At 37.6% G+C, this 18,519-nt stretch overlaps 1 protein-coding gene across 3 annotated transcripts in view; it reads left to right on the top strand.

Annotated features, from left to right (window-relative positions):
• Positions 1-12,956, top strand: part of lzts1 (leucine zipper, putative tumor suppressor 1) — a 29,928-nt gene extending 16,972 nt beyond the window's left edge. For 2 of the 3 annotated variants that reach the window (XM_084388472.1, XM_084388474.1), the window contains exons 2-6: positions 8,153-8,650; positions 9,489-10,334; positions 10,508-10,696; positions 10,887-11,081; positions 11,170-12,956. In XM_084388472.1, the coding sequence (XP_084244598.1) occupies positions 8,291-8,650; positions 9,489-10,334; positions 10,508-10,696; positions 10,887-11,081; positions 11,170-11,757 (2,178 nt within the window). In that variant the 5' untranslated portion in view covers positions 8,153-8,290 and the 3' untranslated portion in view covers positions 11,758-12,956. Of the gene's footprint in view, positions 1-5,630; positions 5,747-8,152; positions 8,651-9,488; positions 10,335-10,507; positions 10,697-10,886; positions 11,082-11,169 lie in introns of those variants that run through there. The other variant, XM_084388473.1, reaches the window with a different exon arrangement.
• Positions 12,957-18,519: the final 5,563 nt, after the last annotated feature.

Raw genomic sequence — 18,519 nt, 5'->3', positions numbered from 1 at the left:
GGATCAATAAATAAATATTGATACAAAAAACATAAGAAATTACGTTTATTGATTATGACTGATATTTGACATGCACAACATGGACCGATGCACACAACGTCGTGCTGTTCAGGACGGGTTCGTGTTAAAGAGCCGCTAACAAAGTAATCTTTTCACATAATGTTCTCTCTCTCAAAATGTAAGCGAGTGTAAATGTCAGCATTATCATATATGTCTAAAGAATTGAAGTCTGTCAGGTAAAAGAAGAGCTTATTGATGCAGTTCAGTCTGTCTAATATTTTATTCCAACCGCTACTGCTGAAAATATTTAGTTTATACTTAGAGTTACGCTTCAACTAACTTTAATGATGCAACGCAAAAATATTTAGAAGTGAGTAAGTCGTAACTTAGTGTCCATTTACGTCAAAACTAGGCTAAGTTGTAACTTACTTGGAGTTCAAGTTGGTGCAACTTGGTTAGGTGTTTGGATTTCATGTGATTTATCATTGTGGTGGTGATATTATAACTCAGTTTCATTAATAATTGATTAAAAATAATTTAAATACAAATACAATCCACTTCTTAAACACGCTCCACCCAGTGCATTTTATTTTACATCGTATTTTATTTTTCGAATAAAAATTACAGATCGAATATTCGAATATTCGAATATTCGTGCACATCCCTAGTGTAAACACGTTTTTACATTGTTCTTATATTACAAAAATACCTGCATAAAATAACCGCTGTAATAAATTGCATCTATAATTACGCAGCTGTCCATAGAGCTACGTCTTAACCAACCCTTAAACACCATACCCTGAAAACTGAGACTTACCAATATCCCACCTCAATAGAAGCAAAAACAATTTGCAATACATTATGAACAATTAAAAAATGTTGACTTAAGTAGTAAAAAAAGACACCTTATATAAAGTGTGACCAAAAAATAAACATAATAGATGCCTCAGTGAAGAACCAAGAAGTCTATTTCCCCAAAACTAGTTTATTATTTTTATAGACATTCTGGAAAAAGCCTCCAAATTCTTGATGTATTACATTTCTGCAAGAAACCTAGTACCATATGCAAAGCAGAGCATACATTCCATGATAGGAAGGGACACTTATTTAAAAAAATGATTCTTAACAATACAGATGCAAGTCTATGGGTGCCATCTGGCCGTCCCAGGTGTGGTAAAGTGCAGCAGTGTACGCTTTGTTCAGACTGCAGTAAATCTTCTACAGTACAACAGCCCGAACTGGGTCTCATGCGGTAATGGATTGGCCATGCGTTGGATAACGTCTGCTGGCCACACTTCTAGGACGTCTTTGTCCCGCATAGGTTGACAAACAAGTGGAACGTGCGAGGGGAACAAAACCACACACACACGCACCCAAAAGAGGCCCACTGTCTGTGATAAAGGTCTTTCATGGCCAATTATAGCCAGCCCGACTTTCCACCTCAATAACATCTAAGCATCTATTAGCGGCAAGCGGACGCTCTGTCACGGCTCCCACTGAGCTCAGCTCATTGACTGTATGATTAGGTCATATCGTTCTCATCTGTCTCTGAGAACAATGATACAACAGCAGAGCGCATAAAGAGCCACAGCTACTCTCCAACAAACTGTAAATCATGTGTCCTACTGCTGGGTGATTACAATAGTGTCTGAATGAGCCCCAGGGTTACAAAGGCCAAAATCTGAAAATTAGGCTTAAAAAAAGATCTTCTCTGGCAGGGCAAAGTGTCAGTTATTATACAGACATTAAATGTAATTCTTAACCCCATAAAAATAAAGGTTACTTATTGGCATTTATGGTCCCATGAAGAATCATTTTTAACATCCATGGAACCTTTACAACGCACAAAACTTTTTCTGATTATCAAAATGGTCTTCACAAAAAAAAAAAAAGGGTTTTCTATGGCATTGCTTCGAAGACCACCTTTTGGGTGCTCACACATTTGTCACCCATTTATATACATTTTTACACATCAGTATTCATTTTTGTCCAACCTTATCTCACCTCATTTGTTTATACACTATTTCAAAACCACAGGTCTGTCCCACATGAGTAGGCTGCTTTCCAGAAACCGCATTTTAAGTCATCAAATGGCAAATCCAGAATTATAAGCTCAGTAAAATCTTCCAATAAATTCATTATAAACATATAGATTTTTACAATATAAATAAAAAAAATACATTATAATAAAAACTAAATATATTATGTAATAAAATAAAATAATAGTAAATAAATAGTAAATAAATAAAATAATAATACAAATTATTTTTATTTAAGTTTTAAAATAATAGAATAAAATAGTTTAATACATTTTTACACGATGTACTTAAAACAGAAACGTTTTTCCTTTGTGTTTTTCGTATACAGAGACAATGATGTCAAAACAATCCCTGTTCACACGGATCCACAAAAGCGTCTAAAAATGCTGTATTACCCATGCCAGGCCAGTAGTTGGCGATGTCACTTTGTAAAGAAACACTGCGCATCTATAGACTGAACGCGTAATACGCATGTGCATGACTTCACCGTTTTCACAGATTTCAAAAGTGTGCATTTTCAGGCCCCCAAAACAGTGTTATCGTGTAAATGAACGACCAAAACACATTAAAAAGTTTTCCATTTTTAGTTGAAAATGGTGTCGTCTAAATGGCCCCTTATGGCGCTTTTCCATTACCAGTACCAGCTCAACTCGACTCGACTTGACTCGACTCGACTCGGCTCGGCTCGCTTTTCGCTCCGTTTTCCATTGCAGATAGTACCTCCACAATAGTACCTGGTCGTCATAGCGTCACCGCAGGAAACTGCCGTGACTTCTTCTACGCGACACACACCCGCTACCCACGCACACAGGACAATGGAGGAAATCGAGTGTATGCTGTTTTTGGATGGTTTTGTTTTTGTTTTTGCTGTTTTTTATTCAGGATACTCCGTCTGGCGCGTGCAATGATGACGCAGTGAATAGTGACGATTCTCTCTGACCAATCAGCAGTCTGCCGTGTTTTCACGTCACATTTTAGTATCGCCTCAGCTCGCTCAGAACCTCGCCGGAGGTGGTATGAAAAAAAGTACCTGGAAGCAGCTACAGGTACAACTTTTACACAGTGGAAAACCAAACAAAGGCGAGTCGAGTCGAGCCGAGCCGAGCCGAGCCGGTACTGTGTAGTGGAAAAGCGCCATTAGTCAGTCAGAGCTTTCCTTTTTTGTTCAAAACAGTCATCTGGCACATGGCCACATATGACATCAGTTTTCTCCCGAGTGAGACTCAGAACAGCATCCAACTGAAGATGTCATAAATCAAAATTGGCCCTCATCTGAACTGACCAATAAGGGCCAATGACATTTTGCATAAGCATATTTTATTATTACACTGCTGCCCTCTCACTTTCATTGCAAGGTACCATATTAAACAACAACTCCTCTGGGAACTCCTAGACACTTAAATCCACATTCATAATTTAAAGAAACGTATTCAATGTGCTGTCTGTGCCCCCTGTCCCAAGGGGCCACAGCCGTAGACTGGCCGACCTTTGATTCCTCGCACACTTGCAAATGTGCCCGTCCCATTGTCCACGGCTATGGCCTGTTTTTACATATTGATTGCATTGATCCCTCCACTAAGCACTTACAAAGAGCATGTGAAGAATCAATACCATGCCTTCTGCTGTCATCTTGCCAAATCAAACTTCACCCCCAAAACAACATCTTGTCGGTGTGTAATGAAATTAATACTTGGAAGGGACTTGGGGTGACAAATCAGAAACGCCTATTTTCTTCACAATTATAGCATTGAAAATGTTTTGTTAACTCGAAATCTGACATTCCCTCCAAACAACACAACTCCTCCAACCTTGGTGTTTTGGACAAAGGGGATGCATCCGCAGAGTTGGGATAGAGTTTCACAGCCAGATTGATTATCTGAAAGTCTGCCTTCTTTGTTCTGGTCCCCGCGGTGCTGAATTTGCGCTTCAGGTGAATGTACACAGATGCAAAAACTTCGGTGAAGAGCAATAGCTGTGCAGTGGTTATGGCATTTTGAATTTACTCTTAGATATTTTTATCATTTTCAGAAAGTTATGTGACGACTTTAGAACAATTGTTGGGGAAAATGCTTATGATCATTTCTTAAAAAAGTCACAAAAATAAAATCCAGATGCAGACCTAGCAAAGGGACATAAAAAACAAATGTGCTGAATTGAATTTGTTTCGTACAAGAAATCTATAAATAGCACAGAAGTGAATATTCTTATAAAAGTCTTTTTGTCTTGTTTCAAGTAAAACATCCTTAAAACATGATATGAATATAAAATATGTTTTTTCAGAGAATATTTCTTACATTGTTTACTTTTCTTATCCCAAATAAGAATTGTTTTAGATAGATTAGATACTACATTTACTCAAAAAAAACTTTTTTATTAAAAATAAAAGTGATTGTTTTTAAGTCATTTATATATTTCTTTCTGGAAAACAAAACAAAAATACTAATTAGACTGCTTACAAGTCAAAGGGCCACTTGTGTTTAACTACTCCAATATGAAAGTATCATTTAAACATGTTCAACTGCTTTTGGAGGTTATTAAAATATTCAATTGCTTTGGAATTTTAAAGTTTATTTTGAAAACACATCTGCACAAAAATATACATTCTACACAATACGGACACACACTTCTATGGAAGCTTGTTCCTGCCACGGAATAAAACAATTGAATAGATAATTGCAACTTTTTATTTCACTATTCTGACTTTGTTTTCACAATTGCGAGTTATAAAGTGAGAATATAACAGTTTATATCTTGCAATTCTGGCTTTATAACATGCAATTGTGAGTTTATATCACGCAAATCTGACTTTCTAACTCACAATTGCGAGTTTATATTATGCAGTTCTGAGGGTAAAAAAGTCCGAATTGTGAGATAAAAAGGTCGCAATTACCTTTTTTTATTATGTGGCGGAAACAAGCTTGCACACACTTCTTTTTGAGAGGTAGTTAGAGAGTCATTTATTTTATGGTGTAAATGTAGCACTCAGCTTAAATAAATGTTCGAGTTCACTGAACCTCACACAAAACAGGCACACTTCAGTGGACAAAGACACAGACGGAGGGAGGGAACATCAAGCTCTTCTTTCTTTTCCAGGAGGGGTGTTTGTTCAGAGTGGGTGCAGGGCAGTTTGGAGAGGAGGGGAGGGCAGCAAAGAGAGCCTACTGGGAAAAGTGTGTGTGTTTATAAAAAACAAACTGTGAAACATAACCAATACTAAACGAGTGAGTCAGTGAGATTCGCAAGAGCTTATGAAACTTGTATATTTTTTTGTGCATTGTAATTATGTTAGTGTTAGTGTGTATGACAGAGAAAGAGCGGGAGTGAAAGTGAGATTGACAGAGGGGGGCTTGGAGCTCATTGTGTGCAGCAGTGAGTTAATCTCTTTAGCGGCACACGTCTTATGTAAAGAGGTGTAATGGTCTCTGCCCCCTCTTTCTCCCAGGGGACCCCAGGGGACACTGGGGTCCCGTCTCCCAGCAACATTTACATGTCGGTTATTCCAAAAAAAGATATGGAGGGGAAAAAAACTCTCAGTGGTGATAAGATCCGCCCACTTTGCGTGGTAGACTTTTGTCTACAGGCAGTCTATATAGTATTCAGTGGTTCACTCAAGGACAAACACATTCTGACTCGCCACGGAGAGCATGCAAAGGAGATTTGATTCAGATTTGACAAACGAGGAGACTGTGGATTTATTTGTTCGAAGAGTAAGTGTCATTATGTCATCTATTTTATTCCGGTAAGCCTTTGAACTTGAACGTAATCACGGAGTAAAAAAAGAGGTGATTTTAGGTTACAAAAGCCAGATGGACACTGAGACGGTTCAAATGAGATTGTTTACCTGCAGCACATGGTGGGAAGTGATGTATGTGCATGTGTCAAAACACAATGCAATGTCTGACTTGACTTGACTTTTGCTGATTGTTTTGTACCTTTTAAATGAAAAAATAATGCATTAATATAGTAATATGCAGTGTGTATAGATTGCTCTTCATAAATGAAAAGTGCAAATTCATCACAACAAAAACACTTCCCTCTGTGGATTGGCAAAAACAGTTTGCTTGTTCCAGTGATTTATGGGAGTTGTTTTAAATGGATTTTATTGCATTTTTAACTTATGACAAGTGTGTATTACGTGTTGTGAGAATGTGTGAACTGATGATAATGTCAAGCACTGTGATTCATTTGCAGTGCTGTATAAAAGAAGAATATAAGCATTACATCATTGGTTGGCATGACTCGAGGATAAAATATGTGTTACTCTCTTAAACAAAGACTCTGATGAGGTCGCTTTTCATTGGAGGGGACCGCCAAAGGGCTGCCTGAAGCGATTAAGTCCTTCTGCTGAAACAGACGTTTAATCCAAAAGTAGTATCAAATAACCTTATTTAAATCACTGCATATGGAGAATAAATCCACATGAATGATAATTGAGTTGTCTGGAATATCATCCTTCTGGCAGTACAAACAGTTGAATCAGTGTTTAAGAAGTCATTAATATATGCCTCTATACCGTTTTATATTCGATTTTGAAATGGTATGCAACAAGGAAACTTACGGTCGGAATATACAAACACAAGTATGTGGTTGCATATATGGTTTTCTAATCTAAAAGCAGCTACAAGGCAGCACAAAATAAAACAACATAAAAAGATACAATTTCTTTGTAATGCATGAATTCATAATGTGATATTAATAATTAAGAAACAGCTGGCATATTTGCTCTGTTCTTTCTAGCTAATAAGCCTTTAACATATCAGGCCAGTTATACAAAGCCACGAGTGACGATGGTGGCAGGTCTTTTGTTCATAAAGCCCCTTTCTATCTGCTCTGAAAGACAGATGGAAGGCATGATGTGTTGATTATGGATGTGTATTATATGCTTTAGGCACATATGAATCATAAAAGAAGGTTGATTAGCTGGTGACAGACCTTTGGTACTCTTGAACTGTTGTCAGGTGGCTGACAGGTCCAGTCTTCCAAGCGGGCTCCCTTTATTGGAATATTATTTCCAAAATATGAAGCCTTATATATGTATATGCATGTAAGCTACCTCATCAAGTAAGAATGCTTTTTTTTCTAAATAATGCTTGTCTGAAGAAATAAAAGATGCAGATTTTTCATGTCCGATTCCGATTTCCGATACCGGTTGCTGATTTTTTTCTTTAAGCAAATTTATTTGTTTTTAATTTGCTCTATAACAGGCAAACTGGCCAAATTAGAGTCAACCACTGTATTTTAATCACGATCCAAACAAAGATGCTACACACATGAAGCATAAGCAGTTTTCAATTAGATTGTATCATTTCTAGATTTAAAGCAAAAACTGAATGGTCTGACTTTAGATTTGTGAAATGATGCTACATAAGCCACCTGCACAAAACAAAAAAAGCAGACGACTGAATGAAAATGCAAATTCACTCTGACAGTAGGTGGCGCTTATGGGACAGCAGCGGTATCGTTAGGTACCACTGTACACAAAGCAGCACTGCGCTTATAAACACTAATTTATAAGGAGGTAAGAGGAAAATAAAATGGCATTTAAACTTTTCAGAAGACAGTCAGTTCCCTTCAGAGATACCTTCATATAAACCCCAACACCAATTCAATATGTATATTTTTCTTCTTATATTGCGAGCATCGCAAACAGTGAGCTTGCTGTGCCTGGTACGGTATTTGCTTGTGCATGTAAACATACTCAACTTTTTGTAGTCTGACAAGAAGGGGAAAAAGTAATTACTGACCAAGTAAAATGAAAAGATGTTGACCTAGTCACACTAATTTCAAGCTTGCAGCATTGTCAAGCTTTGTTTGTCAAAGAGGAGGGTATTCTGGTTACTTGTTCATAGCATGCATTCAATATGGTCTCAATTTTGTAAATCAGGATATTCAGGATAACTGCCATTAGGTCTACCCCTATTGTACACCATGTGGGCAAATAGCCAACAAGAAGACATGCTGTAGTTCCTGTTTTTATAGGACCTGTTTGCTCACCTAGTGAACGTTAAGTAAAGTAAACATTAAGACAAATTATGCATAGACCCTGGTGCTATATTGCTCTAATGACAAGAAGAGACATCTCACTTCATTTCTTAAAATCCATGTTTTACCAGGTTTCCCAAATGGGAATAAGAAGGATCTCCACACAAGGCAATGAGCCCATCAGACCTTCCTCCATCATTAAAATTCTGTAATTACACACCTGCCACCACCAAGACCACCACCTGCTTTCTCCAGATGTCCCAGCAAACATGGGTAGTGTCAGCAGTTTGATATCAGGCCATAGCCTCCACAGCAAACACTGCAAAGCCTCTGAAAACAAACTCAAAAAGGGTCTTCAGTCTAAGAAAACAGGCCGTAGCTTGGATGGCCTTCTGAAGTATGGCTTCTCACAGGACCATTGCACCACCAACAACAACTCAAAAGTCAGCTACCATTCAGGCAAAAACGAAGACTTCTTTTACATCAAGGTCAGCAACAAGCCCCGAGCTGCTCAACATAACATTAATACAGCTGAAGACAGTCAAGGAAGAACAGCTGAAATGGACAATGAGGTGGACAGGAGAAGAGGGCCACCAGAATTAGTCCCGCTGTCTGGAAAACTAGAAAAGGTAACAGAACTGGAGTTAGCCAGAAAGTAAACAAAGGGGCTACAGAGTTAATTTTATATTGCCAAAATAACATATCCTCAAGAGTTTAATTTCTTCAGTGCCTATATTGTTGTATATTAAGGAAGTATTTCCATCCTATAAAAACGTCCATAAACAATTCCGTTTATAAAGCAGTAAAAATCGAAATGTCTGCTTAGTTCACATTAAAGCAGCCAAACCCAAAAGATGGCCCATCCCCCCAGCCATTGTTATCACACAAAATCAAACAACAGTCAAATATAGTTGATGTTAAGTAATCCCCACCAGACCCTGACACTTTCACTAAGAGCTTAGCAGTGTCTGCTCCATTTAATTAAACCCCCAGATTGACGAGGTAAGAATGCCTTGATCTCTCCAGAGATTCGGTCCAATGGCAGTGTGGCACTTGCAAGCAGGCAAGCTGCTCTTTCCCTGAATAGCCTCATTTGTGAAGGATGTAGCTAGGAAAATGAACCGAGTTTTACTAGGTCAGGAAGTTAATGCTAAACTAGCAGGGCAAACATACTACCATATGGAAGAGAAAATGACTGGGAAAAATAGGAGAAGAATAAGAAAGGAAGTATTGTTGAGATTGCCTTGTTGATCAATCATTTATGCAAAATGTTTTGTTGTAATGTCCTGGCAGTTATGAGAGTAATTACTTTGAGAGCATCTGATCAATAGGTTTTAAGATGGATAGTGTCCTGCCTTTAACATGAGCTTCATGAATGATCAGTTGGTTGTTGTGCACTTTAAATCTCAAAAACACTCATCTGTCTTTTTTTTTCTTTCTTTTTTTTTTGTGTCCCCTCTCATTTAGAGTGTAGAGAACGCCTTGATTCGGCCGACCGCCTTTAAACCTGTTCTTCCTCGAAGCAGCAGTTCCTTGGTGGAGACTCATAACAACTTGAGCACTATCCTGGGCAAGAGAATTAGTCCCATAGACAGGCTCAAAGATCTTCAGGACCCCAAACTGGAGACAAATTCTGGTACCTTCTCTGACTCTGGAAGGAACTCTATGTCCAGCCTCCCCACCCACAGCACCAGTGGCAGCAGCCAGATGGACAACCTAAGCACTTCAACTAATCACATGGTGCGCCATGGAGGCCTTATCCAAAACATGGAAACATCTCAGAACCCACAGGGCGCTCTAGCTGGAATGAATGGAAACTCTGGATCCAGTAGGATGTGTAGTGGGACTAATGGAAACAGTTGGGCCGATGGATTTTGTGAAACAAACAGAAGTGGCGAGTCCACAAACAGCAACACAAGATCCATTGGTGTCCTCAGTGAAAGTGTGGCAGCTGCAATAAGTTTGAACAGAGAAATAACTGCTGCAGCACTGACAGTCTCATCCACGGAGCAAAAGATTGATTTCTCTGGAAACCAAGAGCAGTTTCTTGAACACAGATTTACAATTTCAGAGCAAAACCCAACAAAACCATCAGCTTCTGGGGGCTGTGTCCGATCACCAATTTCAATGAATGAATCACTAATACAGCAGCTGGAGCACAAACTTCTGGAACGTGAAACTGAGCTGGCAGAGTTACAAACGAGCCTTGATGAGAAGGAGTCAGACACATGTCAGGTATTTGAGGAGAAGCAGCGCTACTGTGCTGAGGAAATGGAGGGGTTGAAACAACGCTGTTCTACAAAACTTCGTCAGGTTAGTTGTTTACAATATTTCATAGATTTGACGGAAATGTGCATATGTATAAAGTCTGGTGTTAATCCAAAACCAGTAAGAGTACCTTACCTTACCTTACCTTTATAGTCAATCAAGCACGCTATTCACCTTTATCCGTAAAGATCCTAATGATGTTTTGTGTATAACTGCAGGTGTCCCAGAGGGCTTTGAGAGCCCAACAGTTATTGCAACTTCAGGTGATACAACTTCAACAGGACAAGGAACGTCTGCAGGAGGAAGTGGACCAGCTAAATCGTGACAGGGACACTGCAGAAAGCCGACTTCGAATCTATGAGAGCCAGAGAAACCTTGTACCTACACTAGAAGAGACTCAGTGGGAGGTCAGTCTATAAGACCTTTTTGTGGTTTAGTGACAAATGTGGATACACTGAATGTGCTCTATGAATTGATAAATATGTCTATATTGAGTACTATTCTAAATATTGGGATAATCAGGGGAAAGAGCTAAATTGTAAATTACAAAAAACTAAACGCATCTATGCTTTTTTTCACCCTATTTTATATTTGTAGGTGTGCCAGAAGTCAGGTGAGATATCCCTGCTAAAGCAGCAATTTAGGGACTCCCAAGCCGATGTTGGGAACAAACTCAGTGAGATTGTCAGTCTCAAAGCTTCTCTGAAGGAGTCAAAATGCAAGATGGAAGAACTGGAACAGAAGATCAAGGAGTATGAGGAAGCTCTTCACCAGCGGTGCGCTGAGGTCGAGGTATGTGTTTGTTGACATTAGATTAACTTGCAGTTGCTGCATCCTGTACTGTTACATATGACTTACTTTGATATCTGTTTTTAAAAAGGTATCTAAGAATGAGTTTCAAAGAAAGAAGAATGAGGCTGACCTCCTCAGGGAGAAGGTGAACATGCTGGAAACAGACATCAAGGGCATGAAGCAGGACCTAGCATTGGCCAAAGAGGAGCAACAGAAGCTAATGACCATGAGAGCCAAGGTTGAGGAGCAACAGCTGCAACTGAAGATAAGCCAAGCTCGGATGGAGGCCTTTGGTGCTAGTCAAGCCAAATCAAAATCCCAGGAGGGAACAGGTGCCAGTAAAATACTACATCATAATGGAGGGACCGCTGACTTGGATACCCTACACAAGGAGGTAGAAAGGCTGAGAGGGGAACTGAAGGAAGAGAAGCAAAAGAAACATAAGATGATGAATAGCTTCCAGCAAGAGAGACAAACATGGAATAAAGAGAAAGACAAAGTAATCAGATACCAAAAGCAGTTGCAGTACAATTATCTGCAGATGTACAGAAAGAACAAGGACCTGGAGAAGATTCTCAAGGAGCTGACGGCTGAGATGGACAGTCGGACAGAGATGGACATAGACAGCCATAGCTCTGACCTGAACTTTGATAAAGTTGTAGCCACAGAGATATGAGGTCATGAATGTTTTCACAATTAACCGAATGGTCTTAAAAGGATGAATGTACTAGTGGGAGGAATTCACAAAGCAAAATTTAAAGAGAGAAACATAACGTCACCGAAGATTTTGAGATGTCAGGAGATGCTCGAAACTCAAGAATATTACATCACTTGTACAGACCACCAAAAGCGTTTCTCCTTTTAGATTGATCACTTAATTGAAAATATTAGGATGTCAGCCATGTGTATCCCTATTAAAGATGCAGTAAGCGATTTTGTCTATTAGAATGGCACTCAGAAATTATCCCTCCACCTGACAGATCTCACTGGATTGATGTTTCTTAAACTATCACATCTGTTTCTGTGGCAGCCATAAATTCTGTAAAATCCAAATAATTGACCACAGTCAGATTCTTTGATTAGCCATTTTCTGCCTGTCAGTCATTTTGTGCGTTCATAGGACAGCCCATAAATGGGAAGGGGGTGTTTAGGAGTGTGGTAGTTGAAGTTAGTTGATTCATAAGCAATTAATAGTTGTTGGTCTGTCATACAAGAACTATTATTTTGCTACAGTTTAGTTTTTAACAACTTTGGCAAAAACTAGATATGCTACTGTTCTCCTTTCGGATCTCTGATTACAATGGTAACAATGGTTACTATGGTATAACATTAGGGCGGGGTTATGGGGGTTAAATCTGCAGAAGTTCCAGAATGGCTACTGCTTAGAGCACCTTTAATCTGTGCGTGTTCAACCAAATGCTTTACCTCCCACTTACCCAAACAAACCAGTGCTTCTTGCCTAAACCTTAAGCAAATATATAGTCTCACTACAAGGCAATAAAGTGGGGTGAATATTTTATTTGCTGTAAATGCTAGTTTTGCACTTTCTCTTTGTTTTATATGACAAGAATTCGTATCACCATATAACCTTGGCAGACAGGCTCATAGAAACAATATGTATACAGGGATATTGTAGCTCAAATCTCAGTTGTGTTTTTTTTTTCTCCCAAACTTGGCCTGGTATGATTGTTTATGTGAGAACCAATCCTGTTTTGGCTTCATGACGTCAAACCAAGCACAGTGCATCTAAGGGGTGACATTTTCTTCTAATTGAAAACAAGCATGAATGAGATTTTAAAAAATTGGAATGGAAGACAATCCATGAATAAATGCTTCAATTTTGGTCTATTCCTCAAACAACTTCAGAAGACCTAGAACATGCTCATGAGTCATGTGGACTACTTTTGTTTTGTATTGGTTTTCTTTAAAAAATATATATATAAATCACTATCCACTGTCTAACCGTCTGTCTAAAGTAATTCTCATTTCCCCCCGGTTTCACAGGCAAGGCTTAAGTCTAGTCCCCGACTAAAATGCATGTTTGAGCTGTTTTAACTGAAAGTAACTTGCACTGACAAATCTTAAAATATGTCAGTGCCATTGTTTTGTCTCAAGATGCACACCAGTAATGTTTTTTTTTTCTAAGGAACTTTTATAAAAGCTACTTAAATGTTTGAACTAAGGCCTAATCCTGGCTTAATTTAAGCCCTGTCTGTGAAACCAGGCCATAATAGATTTGTAAACAATAATGTTTAATGGAAGATGGGAAATAATACTTTGTTAGAAAAATAAGAGTAAAGTACATAACATTTTCATTTCTGGACCAGTTCTGGAATTGTCCAAAATAATTATCTTCCTGTGGAAAAATGGTTCTTAAAGTGATTGGACAACAGTGATCTATTTTACTCTTCGGTGGGAGTTTGAATTAGTTATCACTTCAAAATGCTATCTACAAAAAACCATCTAGCCTAAAGAAGCCTGATAGTAAGAGAGTACACTATACAGAGATGAAACAAGATGGTGATAACAGAGTAGTATGTCCACAAAAATACAATACTATATTTAACAGTTCACAGGACAGATTTTCCTACCAATGTTGCTTAAAACGGCAAACAGAAAGAGTGAGATGGTCAGCAGCACTAAGACGGTTTCCATTTTTCATTGCACAAATTTGTTACCCAGCGTTTCATCACACAAAATTTCCCAAAAAGCTGCCTTGTAAATGATCGTCCTTAGAGCTTCCAGGAGTCTTGATTTGATAAGAACAAACTGATAATCATATTTTTGATGGTGCAGAGTGGTTGTGGGGTGTAAGGCTGTCTTTAGATGCATTTGAATGCATGTATGTGTTGTATATTTCTTATTTATTTTGATTAAATAAATTAAGATGTTTTCTGAATACGGTTTCAATTGGTTTTCAATCAGTTATTTTATTGTTCATCTTCAAGTACCTAAGCAATAATCAAAGTTTATGAAAGACAACGCAACCGCCAGAGCAGGTGATGAGTGATGGCATCAATCTGCAACACAGGTGAGGAACCCAGACCAGACAAATAATCTATTTTGTTGTAATTTTCTGCATTTGATCCTGCATTTTAACATTCTCATGCTACCAGAGAGAATAAAGGGAAAAGTAAATTCCTAGATTAACTAATTGTAGTCATATTCCAATTTACCCCAGTATGGGACACCCAGATGCAATTTCTTTTTAAATGCACTTCATGTTGTTGATAAAGAATGGAATATATTTTCATTCTCTTTGTATTATTATGGTACAAGATTATTCTATTCAAATCAATGTGATAAACGAGTTGGGTCAAAAGTAATCTAAAAGTAGTCAGATTACATTACCTTAAATGTGTAATGTAATCGATTACATTACTAACTACAATTTTTATCATGTAATTTGGAATTAGTAACTGACTAAAATGTAAGTAATCTACCCAGCACTATATTTTTCTTTTCTTAGTAGTGTAAGGTGAATGAGTTTTCATAAAACCAGAACCTTTGCTATGGCATTACAAAAGACCACTGAAACTGAGAGCCGAACAAATGACAGGAAATTATTAATGCCAATATAAATGCATGCAAAGTAACCCTAGTTGAGAGGTAAACTAAATTGTATCAGTAACTATCAGTAACATGAAGATGGTGATATTTCGTCAAGACTAATGCCTAGGGTACAAAGGTTTCAAACTTTATCAAACCACTGCAAATATTTTAGGTAGGTTTTGCAAAATGTTACATTGCTCAGTGCTTTGTGCAAGTCTGACAGACACAACTATAAATGTTTATTTTTAACAACTCATTGATATTGTGGAGTCGCCCTCTTGTGGTGACCTTCTGTTATTACACAATTGACAATGGGGGGGGTGTTACCTCAATCTCCTCCAAAGTGCTGCAGCTCAGCATTGTCCTCTGTGTGACTGATAACAATCCGATCTGATTCCAATCTGATGTAGATATGATAAAAGAACAAGATTTGTAAAGACAGCTTCAATTCTACCCACTGCGGTAGGCCTAAATGTAAACTACTTTTAATGCACACGCCAACAACAATGAAAATTTGCCCAGACAAGCCAAAAATCTTTATCTTGTTCACTGCCTTAATTCTTTATCTGCATGATTACAAGATTAAACCATATTAATGAAATGAAAATGATTGGCTTCTCTGAAATGTTTGCTTACCGCTGATTTTGGAGGCGTTTCCTCTTTTCCGTTGATCCACGTGGATGTCATGTTACTGCACTCTTCTTCAGCTGTCAAGCGAAATACAAACCTGCCGCTAAAAAATATTGCTTCTGTTTCTTTTATATAAATTGTCAAAATAAGAGTAGGCTACTATGACTTTTATGAAAACCGACTGAATTTTTTTTTTTAAATTACGTCGAATATAATTGGGTTAATGAAAAAACTGCATACTTATTATTATTATTATTATTAGGTATTATGAGTAATGTACAGGTTTGCTGTCTTTGCGCATGCTGCATCAGTTGTGTATATCAATGTTAAAATAAAGTAAAGTATTTTTGTGAAAAATATATTCGGTTCGTCCTCTAGAGGGAGCACATTTAATAATACATTCGCACTCTGTGAATCAAGATTTCTACTCTCTCTCTCTCTCTCTCTCTCTCTCTCTCTCTCTCTCTCTCTCTCTCTCTCTCTCTCTCGTCAACTGACAGAAAAAACCTTTGCCAAGTCATAAATAATCGTAAAAGTGCATTCATGATTGCATAAATACGAATATCAACAACATTAGGCCTATCTCGTTGCACGTTTAGGGTAAAGGCTGCCCTCTAGTGGAAGAGGTGATAGAGACGGAGCAGGGACCCTCATTGATGTTCATGAAAAAATTCGAACTGCGTAGGCTATTTAAAAAAAAAAAAAAAAAGTAGCCTACTAATATATTAAGACCTTATTTGCATAGGTTACGTTTTATTTATATGCATACAAATTCAAAGCTTGCTATAAATATGCTATGTGGTGTGCAGTTAAATATTTTACACGTTGGACACACAGAGCACAGAACTGTTCAGAGAAACTACACTACATATTTAAAGCAGTCCTGCCACCCACAAGTCCTCTTCTGTACAGGCTACCATGTGTTTAAGCATGCTAGAGAATTGGGTAATCCTGGAGTGATCGGTGATGGGGTCACATGTTGAGGTGTGTGTGTGTGTGTGTGTGTGTGTGTGTGTGTGTGTGTGTGTGTGTGTGCGTGCGCGTGCCCGTGTGTGTTTATGTGTGTGTGCTGAAGAGAGAGATTAGCCATGGCTGGCACTAATTAAATACTTAAGACTCAGCCATAAGCAGTGAACATGCTGACTAAAACCTCAGCAACACTCTGAGACCCCAAGAAAACAGCAACTCAGTAGCTCTGAAAATCATCTCATATGAGCATTGTTTTATTTGTATAGCCAATGCAGAGTGTGAAAATTGCAGACAAAGTATTTCCATAACTTGATGTATATATATATATATAACAAATTAGAAATGCTAAAATATATAAACGCAAATTTATAGCATAATTTAAAGGATGATTAATCAATATCTATATGTTCTGTCCAATATTCACCCACCACTGGGTTGCCAAATACCCCAGAAATGGTTGTTTTAACCCAAAAAAATTTCAGAGTGTTTCGATTCTACTGTATGTATATATATATATATATATATATATATATATATATATATATATATATATATATATATATATATATATATATATATATATATTCATATATATATTCATATATATATTCAGAGTTTTATGGCATTCCTTTTTTTTAGATGCTTTAAAAAAATAAATGTATTTTTAAATGTCACAAAACTTGGAGCAACTTTAACAAATCTACCTTTTTTTTGCGAGTTTACATAAAACTATACCACTAATCAAAAAATTATTACACACAAGGTCAACCTCTCTCTTTTTTGCATAAAAACACCAAATATAGAACGGATTTTCAAGGTATTACATTCTTTCATTCATACATTCTGTCCCAAATTCAGAATGTAAAAAAAAATTCTTCTTGACAAAATGTACACGTTTATCTAAATTAAACCTTACTCTTAAAAATTCACCACATGGATAAATATCATTAAAGATTTATAGCATAATGTCCAAGCTGCTCTTCATACAATTAAAGTGAATGGTGACCACAGTTATCAAGCAAATTATTTCAAAGCAAAATTTTCAGTGAATAACTACTTTAATTTAGTTTGTTCCTCACACAAAGCTATTGTTTGACTTTAGGATTACCTGGAATATAGTGTTAAAGTTGATAATACGACAATTTCATGTTTTTTTTTATGATTCTTTAGTACTTTTTGGTGCTTGCCATGAACGTCCCTTTTGCCATTCCAAGATGGAAAGAAAGTCTTATGGGTTTGGAATGGCATGAAGGTTAAGAAATGATGACAGAATATTCATTATGGGGTGTCTCTTAAAGATATAACACAAATGGAGACAACATGGACACTCGCTGTGCACAGAACTGATCCAACCGTACCTAACCAGCCAGGATTAATGCCTTAAACTCACTGTTGCTACCATATGTTTATGTTCCGCTCTAATTACATTTGTCCATTGCGAGCCCTTAAGTGTGTGAATTAGATAGAACGAGTGCTATGAGTGGGGCAGACAAATCAGGCACATAAATTCACACAGCCAAGCAGCGCTTACTCACAATCCTATTATGACATATAAATCTCCAGAAGATCTGGCTAGTTGTAGAGAGCCACTTGGCAATGTGCAGTGGCCTTTTCCCCCCTCTCGTATATGTCAAATTAGGCCATACGGGCATATAAATCTGTATTGATTTTAAGATGGCCTCCAGTACCACCTGCTCACACAGCACACAGTCTGCGTTTATGTCTTTTTCACAAAAGGATCATTTAAGGATTATACTATTGTGTCTTGTGTGGAGAACTGAAATCTGACTGAACTATAATCAAATGTATTTTTAAACCATGTTCTGGTTTTAAATAACAGGAAGTAGAAATAATGTGTATCAAGTATAAGTAACTTTTTCGGGGGGTCACAAGGTCTGTAAGGTTGAAAACTCCTGCTTAGCTGCATCTCTATTTCTGAAATTGTTAATGGTGATGCTGATATGCTGTCTTGATATGGACTGCCTCTCGAGAGTATAGAGTGGACTGGGTTTCCACCAGAGCCATTTTAGCAACAAGTTTCAGGGAATATGAAAATAGAGAGAGAGAGGAATCAGTTTCATAGCAGGACTGCTGAAAAAAGATAAAAAAAATTAACAAAAAACCCTACTCAACATTGGGAAAATGAAAGTGAAAATCAGAGTAACCTGGAAAGTTATCAGGCTCTAAACAGAAAGTCTGGTCTGATTAATACACGTCAGAAACAGATTCTCATAAGAAAAGCCAAACACATACAATCATGGCTTCCAAAAGGAAGAGTCTGTGACAC

The sequence above is a fragment of the Rutilus rutilus genome (assembly GCF_951802725.1).
Source record: "Rutilus rutilus genome assembly, chromosome: 19".
NCBI lineage: Eukaryota > Metazoa > Chordata > Actinopteri > Cypriniformes > Leuciscidae > Rutilus > Rutilus rutilus.
The sequence above is the reverse complement of the archived record's forward strand: the minus strand, read 5'-3'. Positions and strand labels throughout refer to the sequence as shown.